This window comes from Astatotilapia calliptera, chromosome 11, assembly GCF_900246225.1.
Source record: "Astatotilapia calliptera chromosome 11, fAstCal1.2, whole genome shotgun sequence".
In the NCBI taxonomy this organism is placed as follows: Eukaryota; Metazoa; Chordata; class Actinopteri; order Cichliformes; family Cichlidae; genus Astatotilapia; species Astatotilapia calliptera.
In genome coordinates this window covers 1817490-1832500 of record NC_039312.1, presented here as the reverse complement: position 1 = coordinate 1832500, position 15011 = coordinate 1817490, and the positions used below count along the sequence as shown (strand labels likewise).

At 43.8% G+C, this 15011-nt stretch overlaps 2 protein-coding genes across 3 annotated transcripts in view; one reads left to right on the top strand and one right to left on the bottom strand.

Annotated features, from left to right (window-relative positions):
• Positions 1–5984, top strand: part of ppox (protoporphyrinogen oxidase) — a 12270-nt gene extending 6286 nt beyond the window's left edge. Inside the window, exons 6-13 of the mRNA XM_026183445.1 lie at positions 325–469; positions 829–1022; positions 1483–1543; positions 3012–3130; positions 3367–3480; positions 4228–4377; positions 5129–5171; positions 5253–5984. Coding sequence (XP_026039230.1) covers positions 325–469; positions 829–1022; positions 1483–1543; positions 3012–3130; positions 3367–3480; positions 4228–4377; positions 5129–5171; positions 5253–5389 — 963 coding nt within the window. The 3' untranslated portion in view covers positions 5390–5984. The remainder of the gene's footprint in view (positions 1–324; positions 470–828; positions 1023–1482; positions 1544–3011; positions 3131–3366; positions 3481–4227; positions 4378–5128; positions 5172–5252) is intronic.
• Positions 5985–6258: 274 nt separating this feature from the next.
• Positions 6259–13409, bottom strand: rbm42 (RNA binding motif protein 42). Of its 2 annotated transcripts, none has more exons than XM_026183447.1 (12): positions 13291–13409; positions 12888–12944; positions 11491–11626; positions 11335–11404; positions 10880–10948; positions 10410–10555; positions 10133–10303; positions 9897–10031; positions 8810–8927; positions 8511–8608; positions 6571–6667; positions 6259–6477 (listed from the first exon to the last, which is right to left on the bottom strand). In XM_026183447.1, exons 2-12 carry the CDS (start codon positions 12941–12943, stop codon positions 6365–6367), a joined length of 1209 nt encoding a protein of 402 aa, XP_026039232.1. In that variant the 5' UTR covers position 12944; positions 13291–13409; the 3' UTR covers positions 6259–6364. The 2 variants fall into 2 exon arrangements, with proteins under 2 accessions (XP_026039232.1, XP_026039231.1); XM_026183446.1 differs by having other exon boundaries at positions 13040–13407.
• Positions 13410–15011: the final 1602 nt, after the last annotated feature.

The following is a 15011-nucleotide window of genomic DNA, read 5'->3' as shown; positions in this document are numbered from 1 at the left end:
CCCCTGTAGGCACATCTAAAGGTTCTGAAGCAAAGAGCTGATGCGTGACCAGGAGGCCGGCAAAAACTCAGACTGAACCAAAGTCTGAATGAGCAGGTGTAGATACCTGACAGCTGTTTATCTCATTCCTTATGAGGGAGGTGACACACTCATGATGCAGCGAGGATTATCATTTGGAAACACGAGTGTATTTAGTAAGGAAGACGTGAAGCTAGTCTCTAACAGTAATTACATAAGATTCACTTAACTAAACAGGTAACGTGTGTGTGTGTGTGTGTGTGTGTGTGTGTGTGTGTGTGTGTGTGTGTGTGTGTGTGTGTGTAGTTAGCAGACATAGCTGTGGACAGCTTGTGTCGGGGTGTATTTGCTGGGGACTGCAGGAAGTTGAGTGTGCGCTCTTGTTTTCCTGTCCTCTACAACGCAGAGCAGCACAGAGGTTCGATCGTCCTGGGAATGCTGCTGGGCTCAGGTACACTCCAACACTTCCACTCTGACCATTTCTGACAGTTTCCCAGTACGTGCAACCATTTACCTGCACTGCACTTCCAGTTGATCTTAAAATCACTCCCAGGACTTTCTGACGTGTTTGTCAGGATTAAACGTCTGTGTTTAGCCTCATAAAATCAAATAATTGATTTGAGCTCTGGTTCTACACGCTGGCTCTTCGTGGCTATTTTTCTGCCTGCATTGATGCTAACAGATGGTTGTTGTGTGCTGTCATCATTTGTTTGGATTCAGCGTTTTCAGGCTGTCTCACTTTCCTCTGTGCTACCAGTGAAGTGTGCTGTCTTTATTGCAGGACTAAGGTTGTATGTTTGAAACCTGCAGGTGAGGCTCAGGTGATTACCCGCGGCCCTCTGGCTAAAAGATCTAAGAAGGAGTCGTGGGCACAGTGGTCGTTGAAGAGGGGCATGCAGTCGTTTCCAGAAGCCATTGCAGAGAACCTACAACAGAGTGGGAGAGTGCAACTTCACAAAGAGGCTGTTGTTAAGCAGATTGATCCTTCAGCCTCTGGTTGGCAGGTTAGTGCGGAGGTTAAAGACGTTTAACTAAACCTTAGGTGGTTTGCAGTGGTGTGTTATGTTGGTACCATCATATCAGACATGGTAGTGTCGGGGATGGCAGTTTGTTTGCTTCTTGCAAGGTTTCACATTTCCTGAATGTGTAATGTTCTGATTCCCTCGCCTGCTAGCACGAGGAAGTAACGACCGTAAGAAAGAAGGATGTGAACTTGGACTGTGCTGCCATGAGGTTTTGTAAGGGAGCTCAGATCAATCTCTTCTTATCTCTGCATCACCAGCAGGTTGAACATCAGGGTAGTAATGTTGTTATTTGGTCTACACAAGTTAACTGTGTCTACGTGTCTGTCTGCGTGTGTCTGTCTGCGTGTGTCTGTCTGCGTGTGTCTGTCTGCGTGTGTCTGTCTGCGTGTGTCTGTCTGCGTGTGTCTGTCTGCGTGTGTCTGTCTGCGTGTGTCTGCAGGTCCGTTTGGAGGATGGAGTCCTATCAGCCGACCACATCATCTCTGCACTGCCTGCTAAAGGCAAGTATGATTGTAAAGCACTGATGGTGCAACAGCAGCTTCACTCTGAGCTTCCCTGAACAGCTGTAAGGGATTTCCACTGCTTTGTGTAACATCATCCTTTCTCTCACTACCCACAGCTTGTGACTGTACAGTGGGTAAAATCATTTCCTACGTGTATTTCTAAAGGTGCTCTTGAAATTGTTGCTCTGTGGGACCAGCACTCCGACACAGGAAGTCTAGATTGGCCGTCAGCTTAAAAAGTCCTATTTCTGCTCTTCGGTTCTTCCTCAGTAGCCGCTGCAAAACTTAGGTGCAGCCGACGGGTGAGGGAACTCGACCAGTTCAGACTGCCGCTCTCCTCCAGGTGTCTACCCCGCTCGCTTTGACCACAACCGGGGTCCCGAGCAGCCTCACAGAAACGTCAGCGACAGCGCCGCTGTAGATCGCTGCGCTTGCAGTACGACTAGGTTTAGTTTAGTGGCTCGGGAAGCTGACCCACTAGGGTCTGTTAACTGGAGACTGGAGTGACCTGTAAGAGCTATTTATACAAATGTAGTTCAATACTCATTGTTAGCTTTATTGTTTTACAAAGGGTTAAAAGGGAATGTCCACAATTTAGACCTTTTGAATGCAAATATCTTATTAAAGCATTTTAAAAAGATCAAAAGCTGAATCAAATGGTAAGAATCACAGAAGCAACCAGTGACATGATTGAAATCATACTTATTTAACGAGCTTGCTGTGAACTAATGCGGACTTTGTTCTGACCTCTGGGAGGTAGAAGAAGAGGACACGCCACATCTATGTGGATGTAGTCTGTCGGCGAGGAGTCGAGCGCTTGGAAGTAGTTTTGTAGACACAAACAGAAGGAATCCAAATCCTCCTGAATTTCTACGCTAACATGGAAAAATCACAAATCCACTCACACGTCCACAGTGCTGGGCGGTGCTTGTTATAAACGTTGGCGTCTCTTTCTGGACACCCAATCACTGTTGTTGCCCAACATCCAGCCGCACCGTTCGCGTGGGTCAGAGCTAAGCTTTAAACTTCAAAGTAACTTCATGACATTTTCTTCTTGTTTCATTCTTAGTGTAGAAATCCTGTCACATATGATACACTTCACTTAGTCTCACTCAGATTTATCATCACATCCATTTTAACATCATCTCCTTTGAATTCAAACGCACAAGAATGCTTCCTCTCAGCTTTGATGGTTGAGCTCGCTGGTTTTACATCATGACACGTTGGTAATGACGCACTGTTTCTCAGGCCATCAGTCGCAGCTGAACCCGCTGAGTTAGCACTAAATGGCAGGATGGTTTCCAACTGCTGGTCGATTTTATGAACATGTAAGCATTCAAGTTCTCCAGTAAGACGACGGCGACCCCATTTCGAAAACCTGCCTGTGTGACACCAAGTGTTCTGGATCATTTGAAGGATGACATTAAAAGTTTCCTTTTTCGAGCCCTTGTTTCTCTGTTCACAGCTCTTTCTTCAGTGCTGCCCCGCTCCTGCCAACCTCTTACCCAGCAGCTGCAGGACATCTCCTCAGTAACAGTAGCTGTGGTCAATCTGGAGTATGACGGCTCCATCTTGCCTGTAATGGTGAGAATACAGGAGAGCACAAAAAACACTTCTTTGAATTTTGAGATTACCAGATACAAGAAGATTTTCACTGTTGTAAAAACAAACTATATTGAAGCATCGCTTTCATTCTGTGAGCCACTGAAGCCTCCAGTGCAAACACTGACTTCTATTCTGATTCCTGGAGAAAAGAGCATCAGACAGACTGCACACAAGCTTATTCAAACCTGTGTGCGTCCGTGTGTGTGTGTTGGCAGGGTTTTGGTCACCTCGTCCCGTCATCGGAGGACCGAGGGTTGCTCGGGGTGGTCTATGACTCTGTTCCCTTCCCTCAGCACAACAGACCAGATGGACAGACTACTAGACTGACGGTACAGACGAACAACACCTTGCGTCACTCTCACAGTGTGTTTCTGTGTGTAACAGTTGGTCGATGCAGCCTTGTGGAAGATTTGTTGCCTGCCAGCATCTTCACTGTGGCTCATACTGATTTGTGATCATGGTCGTCTTTTCTTGTTACACTACTTTTTCTTTTCAGACATTTATCTGTTGCTATTACGTCTCACAGCATGACTATTATGTCATTTCTTCTTCGTCTTCTTCTGTTTTACTGGCAGTTGGCAGCACATTTAGAGCAGGTGGTTGTGCTGCCCTCTAGTGGAATAAAATGTAACTGTTACTCACACTGATTGCTTACAGTACTAATCAGGTGGAGCCAGATAGTCTTCCATGGCACAGTGGTTGGGAAACACTGCTCTGATGGATGCATCAGAGATAATCTGGTGTTCAGTATCTTTCCCAGAAACACTTGGACTGGATGCCTGATCACCTGTTTACAAGTATAACTGTGCAGGTTCTCATCCAGCTCATGGTGATCTAAGGAACGTGGAAGATTGACTGGATTCGTTAACTTAGAATGAGAATATGAATTTACATGAACTGTCGCTGTTCATGTACTGCTTTGGAGTATCCTGTGCTAATGGGGGGGGGGGGGTACTACAGGAAGCACTGAAGCATATCTTCATAGTATTTGAAGAACTCAGCTTTTATAATGACAACAACACTTCCACTCATTTCACATGTGATTATCTGTCATATCTTTTCATCATGTTTCCTAGGTAATGATGGGTGGGGCTTGGTTCGAGGAGGAGTTTGGGGTTCCAGAAGCAGCAACAGCGGAGCGTCTCTTATCAAGAGCCACTGAGGCGGTGCGCTGCCACCTCGGAGTCACTGCGGCACCCAGCTGGAGTCGAGTGATTCTGCACAGGGTATGACCCCACATATTATATAACACACACACACACACACACGACTGTGCCACACGAGGAGTCAGATGATCTCTCAGTCGGATGTCATCATGGCGGGATCTCTTCCTATTTCTGAAGGACAATAACTTTTTTGCATATCGTCATGTAAACATGTTTCAGACGAACAGATACAAACTGCAGTTTTGAAATAACGATTTCATTTATTAATAGAAAAAGGCCATCCAAACATTCCTGCCTTTGACTGGAGGAAGTCATTCCACCTGAAAACTAATGACTGTTTGTGCCACCATTGGCAGCAAGAACTGCAATCAGCTGTTTGCAGCATAACTGGGATGTCCTGCTAATATGTGCTGGATAGTCTTTGAACCTTTGCGTATGGGTTCATAGCATAGAGGTTCTGTCAGCTGTGGTAGATGTAGCTATACCGAATGGTAGCAACATCAGGGAAAATGAACACAAAAACCTCAAGAAGTACCAAGGACTGAGAGAAGAGCTGGAAAAGATGTGGAGGGTGAAGGTAATAGTGGTCCCAGTGGTAATCGGAGCACTCGGTGCGGTGACCCCCAAGCTAGGCGAGTGGCTCCAGCAGATCCGGGGAACAACATCCCAGATCTGTGTGCATAAGAGCGCAGTCTTAGGAACTGCTGAGATCCTGCACAGGACCCTCCCAGGCCTCTGGTTGAGAGATACCAATACTGCACTTTGAGTTACTTTAACAGAGATAAATTATATTTGATCATCTTTTCAACAGGACTGCATACCTCAGTACTATGAAGGACACTTTCAGAGAGTTGGTGAGTATGAATCCGTTTAAATATTAAACATCAACAAAGTGTGATGACAAATCGTTTAATGCTATTTTGTCTACTTCCCAGAGTCCATGCGTGGCTTCATAAAGAACAATAACCTAGCCCTGTCCTTGACTGGTTCCTGTTACGATGGTGTGTCAGTGAATGATGTCATCTTCAGTGGACGGACAGCTGTGGAGGAGTTGTTGGGAACTGTAGTATGATGAAGCTGGTTGCTATGAATCATGGGATTCATGTGGGCTTGAATCTTCTACCACCTGTAATGCCTTGAATCATCCAGACATATCTGACGTTGTTTGGAAAAAGCGCGCTCACTGATGTCAGCTGCAGCGGTTTGAATCTAAGATGCATCTGAAACTTTATATTTTTGCCTGTGTAACTCAAGATTGTGTTAACACGGCTGAATGTCACCGCGCAGCTGCTTCAGGTTGTGCAGCCTTTGTTCCCATTGTTTTTATTGGATGGTCTGTGGCGACACAGATATGAGAACGTTTCACTTTAACTTGCCAACTTGCCACCTGACATTTAAGATCTTTTTGTTTCATTGCATTTATTTTGAATGTAATTGCTGATAAAGATAAGCTGATGCAACCTGCACATACACCAGTCGAGTTGTTACTGCAGCGCCGTCATAAAACTCTTCCCTCAAAAATCAGCGTGTGCATCCAGCCTTTAAATTCCTGCCATGACAGTAAGTAACAGCTTTTACTTCTCCCTGTAGATGCTGACAGTTAACCATGTCACATGCTGAGGCCTTTTCATTGAGCCAATGTTATTAATAAAAACATTCAGACGTAGGCCTGTGTTTCTGCGGTTATAAAGTGATTTTCTTTATTTCGTCAGCCCTGAATTGTCATGAGGATCTTTCCCTCTTTAGCTCTTGAGTTGTTCTCTGCAGAGCCTTCTCTCATGGCTTCCAGTTCAATTGTATATTGCACCAAATCATTATTGTAAAGTCCCTCCAATAATTTTCCAAGCCAAAGGGAGACGGAACCACTGCCTCGTCCAAAATAAACTGATCACAATGGCAGTCAGTAGAGATACAATGTAAGCACATGACGTAAAACAAACATCTTAAAAATATTGGTTTTATTTTAGAAGGAAAACAAAAAGTTATGAGTCCATGGACCGGGTCATGATCTCACAGTCTGGCCTTGAGGCCACACACAAACTGGAAACTATCTGAGGCCCAGTTTCTTCTTCTCTTTGTGTTTCTTGCGAACCACTTCAATGTTGCGGTCCTTCCACATGCTCTTCCTCAGTTTGATGGGACGGCTACCAACGTACTTCCCTGGACAAACAGAGGGAAAGAAGTGTAAGAGTGCCAGGATGGTACCAAATGCCCTGTAACAACAGCTGTAGCGAGAGCCTGTGTGAGATTCACCGTTCATCTCTCTCATGGCTCTCACGTAGTCATTTGGATCCTTGAAGCTCACAAAACCGTAGCCTTTGGTTTTTCCAGTCCGTTTGTCCCTGACCACCTGCTGACACACAGTAATGATTAGAGCAGGGTGATGTGACCCAAAATACTTATCACGATATACATTTGAAAATTTGTGATAACGATATAAGTGACGATATAATTGACACAAAATACTTTACAACTCCTCAACTTTATTAGTGCAAAAAAACCCATCAATGTATTTTCACTGAAACAAGCAGCTGTTTGTGCATTAAAGTTATATAAAAATGTAACAGTGCAAATGCAAACTCCTCGCTGACAGTTTAACCAAAATGCTCCGACAATCCATCAAGCGGTGCGGCTTCGTAGCTCAGCAAAGTCGTACTGAAACATCTGACAGACTTTCGAGCGCCGTGCACATAAAATGGTTTCGAGGTCAGTAAACACAACCAGAGTTCATACATAAGGCACACGGGATTATAAGGGGCTCTGTCGATTTTCAGAAAAATCAAAGGATTGATTTAAAGTGCGCCGTATTTTCCAAACAACGCGGTAATAACGACGGCCCGCTAGCATGCGCTACCAAAAATAGTGCTTTGTTGTGTGTCTGACGGACGAAAGCTAAACCAGTTCCACACCAGTGAAGCTGCAGCATTTTTACAAACCAGTTCTGGTTCATGGTTTCACTCAACGATCCGCTTTCGACCTCATTCGCCGCCATGCTTTTTCCGCCATGTGCGTATGAAAACAAAGGCACTGTGCATGCGCGTTTTACCCATATTCTATCGCCATATTTCATTTTCTTATCGTTGCCCAACATTATACCGGTGTTACCGTGAACGGTATGATATGGCCCAGCCCTAGTAATGACTTCATGTTACCCACCAACTGGTGACACGAGACACTTCCACAGAGAAGTTGTATTTTTAACAGTACTTTATACCCAACGCACCCTAATATTTGCTAATTAAATAACATGCCTTTGGGCTGTGGGAGGAAACAGCATACTCCGAGCGAGCAGGTGCAGCCACTCCTTGCACCAACAGCAGGAGTTTGTTGCAGATGACAGTAAAATATTTTGGGGTTCTGCAAACTCCTCGCAGAATCCCAGTCAGAGGTCAAACCAGTGCACCTGCCCTGAAAATCCACTGGTTGCCAGATCAGTGGTTTCCCCTGAGAAAACCTTGAGTTCAGGTTTTTGTTACATTTGAGGCACAAACAACAAACATGAAGGTTTTTACTGCCTCTTGAACAGCGTTCCTTTAATATAAGCTGCCATAAAGGCTCTTTCATGGAGGACGACATGAACCGTTTACAGCTTGAAGCTGAGGAGTCTCCAACTCTGCTTTCATCTGTTACCAGATATTAATAAATCCAGATGGAAGACATTGTTTACCTACAGCGTATGTGTTAAATGTTCAGGGAATTGATATCCTATCCAACTGAATTTGACAGCATATGATTTCATTTGAGTGTCTTGACTAAAATCTAATTTAGCTTCAATCAAAATTTAGAAACGTACATTTATGTAGTTTTAGTCGACTAAATATAGTTGATGAAATCTGAAGCTTACTCAGTTGTTTGTGTTTTTACTGGTCAGAGTAGCTCCACAGTTTACAGAGCTTCTCGTTTTCCTTCACCTGAGGCGTCTCCGCTCGTCTCTTCCTTCCAAGCACTTTGCTGCTTATTTCTCATGAAAATACAACTAAATGTCAGAGGTCACCGCCCACACAGGATTACTTCTGACTGAATCATTTCCATATTCGTCATGTTCTACACAACTTAAATTGTTCTAATTTGATCTCATCTATCCATAACATTTTAATCTTATTTTAAAAGCGTGTCATTCGTTTTTAACTCAGTTATCGTCTTTTTGTTAGGAGAAGAAGAAAAAAGAAAGACGAACAGACAAATGACCCGACCTTAGCTTTGAGGAAAGATGGGTATCTGCTGAAGGCTCTGGCCAGTATGTCATCATTAACCTCGTTACCAAGATCACCACAGAAAATACGGAAGTCATCTGCAACATGGAGACAATTCTGCTGATGTTACACATGAAAAACTAAAATCACCATGGCTACTGAAACACACCTTTTTTTAAATGCATTTACTTTAGCTGCATTCAACTGATGGAAGAACATCACTCAACTGAAAAAACCAACAATGACACTGAGCTGTCTCTGTTCTGTTATTACTGTTAGTGAAGTTGGTGGAGCTGCACCTGATTCCCATTCCAGCAGACTCTGGTCCTCCCAGGTCGTCCCTGCAGCTGTGCGGATACACTTCTTCACCTTCTCCGATTTTGCCCTTTTTTTGTCTTCAGTAGTAGTTTCCACATGCTGACACACACACACACACACACACACACACACAAAGTTTAACTTTGGGTAGAAACTGCTGTTGTCAAGCATCATCTGGACAACAGTCAGCAGCATTAAAGATGATATATTCTAATAATCTGATATGCTGCTGATGAACCACAGTCAACAAAAATTAAAAAAAAAATCGTTAAATATTTTACTTTACATTTAATAATATATGAAAGTTTACCTTTTTGAATACAATTATTAAAAAGAAGACATTTACTTTTCCACACTATCCAGTCTGAGACGAGCACTCAGTCATCACTGTTAATGCAGCGGCAGCTCCAGAGGGCCATAACAACAAACTAATGCTGTGCTATGTGGGTAGCTAGCGTTATCGCTAACAGCAAAGCAAAGCATGGTCCTGTTAAAGAACAGCTTGTATCCAGGTGTTTTGAACATTTGTTTTGCTTTGATAATTAGCAAATATTTGACTTCTACTTCTGTAATATTCAAAATATTTTCATTGAAATGTACTCTGTATGCATTTTGATTTTAAATACTTACCTTATAAACATTGTTTTATATTGTTTACCATTCTATGTTAATTGTTTATCATTGTAACAGCACCTAAAACACTAAAATGTAAACTTAAACAAAAGAAATTCCCAAATCTGTGACAGATACTGATTTACACATTATTTCATATAAATAAATATCTCATTTGTAAATGTGCAAACTCATAAATGTCCCCACATATTGGTTGGGTCACGATGTTAGATGTTGAAGGAAATTAGCTGTAGAATAATATTTATAATTCTACGCCCACAGCACTAAAAGTTTTCCATTCACCAGTATTTTAAAAATGCATATAACCCCTGAAACGGCGGCACGTGCAGTGTTACTGCCAGCACGTCGCCTGCTACATGGCTTCACAGTCTAAATATTTACGGGCTCTCGCTCCTCATTACAAAGTAAAGAGCAAAGTGTTTTGCAGAAATCCACCTCAGTTTGGGGGGGTTCAGGCTCCGGCATACTAGGTCCAATCACCGTGCCGCTGTCCTCGCTCTCCTTCTTGCTGAGCAGACCTGCAGCCATCACTGCAGCCTGCTGCTCGGCCACCCGCGCTGCCAGTTCTTCCTGCAACACCCAGATCACAAGGCCTCAGAAACTACAAGTTCTGTACATCTGAAAGAATCCAGCGTAAAACAAATGTGTGCGTCATGCACGGATCAAAATACCATTCGGGCCTGTCTCTGAGCGTGAACTTCATTTCTTTTTAGTCCAACATGGGCAGGAGGAGCAACGTACACAGTTGGTGCTGCCTGGATGATTGACGGTGTTGGTTTGACAGGAAGTGGGGCTACTTGTCGCGTAGGTGGGCCTGACACCATCGAAACCATATCACCAACCTGAAAGAGACAAATTTGGACGAGAGGGTTCGAGGTGGCGCTCGTCCATTTTACATGATCTCAGTAAGACATGAAGCAGTCTGCACACAGACTCGTGTTTGTGAACCTGAGGTGGAGCAGCCATGGGCTGAGATGGTCCCTGAGGCATTGGGCCCTGCAGGGAAGGAGGGAGCATCATGGGTGGAGGTGGAGGAGGTCGTGGCAAAGGAGGTGCTACTGGAGGACCACGCATCATCTGTAGCCTCGGACCACCTGACAACACAGAGTCCAACCCACAATCCATGTTCAGCTGGGACAAACTTCATCTACACTGGTTTATGAAACCATTTCAATGCTTCGCAACACTCTGCAAACCCATCTGACTGGTTTGTGTGTTAGAGTGTTTTCAGCAGATTCCTTTAAACTCCGTCTTCAGCTGGAGTTTGAGTGATCAGCCTGTGCTGTATCAACACCCTGTCCTGAAACATCAAGTCTGCATGTTGTTTGCTCCAAATAAGGCAGATTTCATACACTATATGCTACATGTAATGTTCAGACACACCCACAAGGCAAAAACACCAAGTCTTCAAAAATTACCTGGTCTTTGCAGAATATGTGGAACAAAAGCCGGTCTCATCATGGGAGGAGGAGGTCGTACTGGAGGAACTGACACAGAGAGAGCAGGAGTGAGCGCAGAGAGAGCGCAGCGTGGCGGCATCTGAAATACTGCTTAAGCCTCTAAACTTTGGTCAGTCATAAATGAATCTTAGCACCACAACATGCATCAAAAACAATCAGAATACTTTATTGATCCCTCGGGGAAATTATTTTGGTTACAGTGCTCCAGTACTTTTTTTGAGGAAACAGCTGATATCGTTATCCATTCCAGCTACAGCTTTCATCAGCTTTGGTTTCCATCCAAATATTTTGAAACACAAACGCAAGCAGCCGGACCGAACCACGAGCAGCAGATCTAACTGTCAGCGTGCTTCCAGGTGAGGAAGACTTTTACTGGATGGTGACACTCTTGCCATGTGAGCATTTGTCTTTACCTGGTCCCACAAAGGCTTGTGGTGGAGGTCCAACAAAAGTTGCAGCTCTGGCTTCTAATGTCTGCTGGACCTGAGAAAGACCACGGAGTGTGTGAGCGAGAGAGGGTGCTGTTGTTATTAATCACATCGAGACCAATCCTTTTATAACACACAAACCTGTCTGTAGGTGTTGGTTCCTATAATGGGTCGCACCACTGGAACTGTTGGGACAGCCAGAGCTACAGGTACTGCCTCCATGACAGGTGGACTTCCTGATACTGGTACTGGCCCACCGAGAACCTCCTGCTCAAAGCTAGAGAAGCAGAGTGATGTTTGTATGTTTGTATTAGATTTCATTTTTGACATTTTTTCCTCCTCCAAACACTCAATTTCGGTCTCATCTGACCACAACACTTTCGCCCAATCGTCCTCTGAGATTGAGACGCTCAGTGCCAAACTTCAAACAGGCCTGTACGGCGGCTTTCCTGAGCAGAGAGACCCTGCGAGCAGGATGCTATGCTCGCAGCTGCTCGGTGATGGTCCTGTAGCCTACTCCTATTCCTTGAGTGTCCACAATCTTCACCCTGACATCCTTGGAAACGTTTTGGTCTTAGCCATGGTGCAGAGTTTGGAATCTGGACAGATTGATTGCGTCTCTGGACGGCTCTCTTTCATGCAGGTAACGAGCCGAGAAGGCTCCTAATGTCAGCTCGTTACCTGCATAAAATACACCTGGGAGGCAGAAATCTTGCTGATTGACAGGGGATCAAATATTTATTTTATTCATCAAAATACTAATTTATTTGTAACTTTTTTGAAATGCATTGTTTAGATTATTGTTGTCTCTCACTGTTCAAATAAACCGACACTAAAATTATACTCTGATCATTTCTTTGTTAGTGAGCAAACTTACAAAATCAGCTGGGGTTCAAATAATGTTTCCCTGACTGCATCTACACAAAGCTGTGGAAATAAACTGGAATAGAAGTCAGGAAACATCCTGCGTGACAGTGAAGAGCAAAGGGAGTAATCTGTGGCTCACAGATAAACTAGTAAAGAGAAAGGGCAGCAGCTCTAAGTGCAAGTACCGTTTTGTTAGGTACAAGTGTTCACCTGCTTTTTAATACCATTATCTACTCAATACATTTAGTTTTGTCGAGACTATCAAGATGACTGCTGATGTTCAAAGCAAACACCGGAATGAGGAAAACTGGAGATTTCACCGAGTTTGAATGTGGCTGGATGCTGATGTCAGCTGGGATTTTCCTGCACAGCTGCCTGAGCAGTTACCTGCACGCTGCACGCATCTGTGTCTCTTCAAACTGGGATCTGTTGCTTGTTAGGCAAATGGGCACCACAGCACTAGTTTAATGTTGTTATTGTGACATTTAAAGTGAAGTGTTTTGACTGAATACTGTCTCAGTGAAGCACCTTGCTAACACAGAAAGGCCAGAGGAACACACTCGTGCATCCTCGCGTCGACATGCAAACAGTCACATGAAAAACCTGCGACGTAATCGGAGAGGTGCTGGTACAGCTCTGCGGTGTGTGCAGTGAGGATGCTTCGTACTCACAGCGCCATCTCAGCCTCCATCTCCTTCAGACGCTCCTCGCCGGACTTGAGCGCCATGCTGTGGGAAAAACAGCCAACATGAGCTCAACGCTACAACAGCTGCATTCAGAAAAGCGCCTCCGTCTGCACACGGCTGGCCGCTGTAAGCCTTACCTTCAGCTGGAGTTTGTACGCCGCCTACGTTCACCGACTGGGCTACAAGCTAACAAGTAATGTTTAGCTCGTTAGGCTCGAGCTAAACCAGCAACGAGCCCGTTTCTGCTGCTGTTCTCAGCCCACTCACTAACCCACCAACCCACTTCCACGCTAACAGTACTAACTAACTAAAGAGGAATGGGATTATGCACTAACAAATACACATTCACGGGCTACTGAGCCACCGTCCTAACGTTCTTCTGCTTTACCTTCTTCTTCGTCTTCTTGATGTTTGTTAGCGATTGACAAACAAAACGGTGCATTAGCGCCACCAACTGGTAGGGCGTGTGAATGACGTCGCTCCAAAAACCGAAACAAACGAGTCTTAAATAACTTTAGGTCAGCTTTCGTTCTTCTAACCCTGCTCTCAGCTTCATAGTGTAGTGCAGCTTGCTCTATGGTTTCCTGTCCGGTACAGCACTCACATTTGTCTGAATCACGTTTGGCTGCTATGAATAATGTTTAAAACTGTGTGATATAAATTGTGATATGACTGTCTCCTCTCTCCTGTTCCTTCCTGTGCTTCTCATTCTCCAGTTTTCCTTTGGCATTTGGAAATCTGGTGTCCTCTCCTTTCTTCGTCTCATGTTTCCTATAAAATAATATCCTATTATATGAACCTGTAGTTTTTAAACAAAGGTCAGACAGAAATCTTGTGTGAGATATAATTACATTTTTTTAGTTTACTCTCAAAGCTGTTCCAGTTAAATTAAGTCGAAATTAGACTTTTGATTTTTTTAATACAGCACAATAATAAAATAACTAAGTTGCTTAGACTACCCTCCACAAATCCCCAACTTTCTGTGGTGGGAGGGTGTGTGTGTTCCAGTGATCCCAGGGTCTATGTTATCTGATGGGTTCTCATAGGGATGAGTGCCTTGGGTGGGGACTGATCACTGATTCGATGGGTAGTGGGTTGATGGCAAGAGAGGACACTGGACAGACCTGGTATAGTGAGGGTGTGCTAGGAGCACCTGGCAGAGTTCAGTTGTGCATTTAAGTTCCTTTCCTTAATATTTAGAGAATTGGAAGAACTGTTATTTTTGCCACCATTTCATTGTTTTGGGGTCAGGTCTGTCAGTGAGGAACCTTCTTCAATCTATTGGAACGAACCCTAGATCTGGATTTAAATGCAAGCAGGTGAAGAAATTATGGGATATATAAATAAAACTGAACTGAATTGAATCTAATAACTGCTGAACCATCCATTGGAAAAAAACATTAGAAAATTCTAATGTATTGGAGCATCTACTGTCTACTTTATTACACATGTCTGTTCTACTATAAACGACTTATATCAAGTCAAACAAAATAAGGCTCAGAGATGTTTGTCTTTTGTTTTTAAGCTGGGCTTGATAGCTGTAAAAAAAAAGTTGACTGTCACTGGAAACTTCAGTTGCTCACTGGCAGCAGTGGGCAGCGTTTATTGATTTTGCTTATCTTGAACTGCCTGCAGCTCAAACCCATGGAGCTAAAACAGACGCAGTGAAACTTTGGGCCCGAGCCGGGGACAACAGTGCTCCCACATCTTTTGCTCTGGGCTGTTTACCTCCCCCTTCTTTCTTTTTCTCATGCTTCCTTTCAGAGCAGCTTTTTCCTTTTCTCTCTGGTCTTTGAAGTTGTCTTTCTTTCTGTTATTGATTGCTTACCTTTTATTTTATTTTTGATAATAGTGATTATATGTTTGTGTTTGTCTAAAAACAATAAAAGTTTGATAAAAAAAAAAACCCTCTTGTGACCTCAGTCCTGCATACGGTTGAATCTCAGGTTAACATTGTGGCAGCAGCAGAGTAAACAGAAGGAACAAAGTCAGGTTTTCCAAAAACTAGTGTGACTGAGTACTGGTGTGATTAAAGCCAAGCTTTGGAAATGCATGCACTTTTTGTCCAGACAGCAGAGGTATATTGTAGTAGCCTCAAGATTCTGTGCA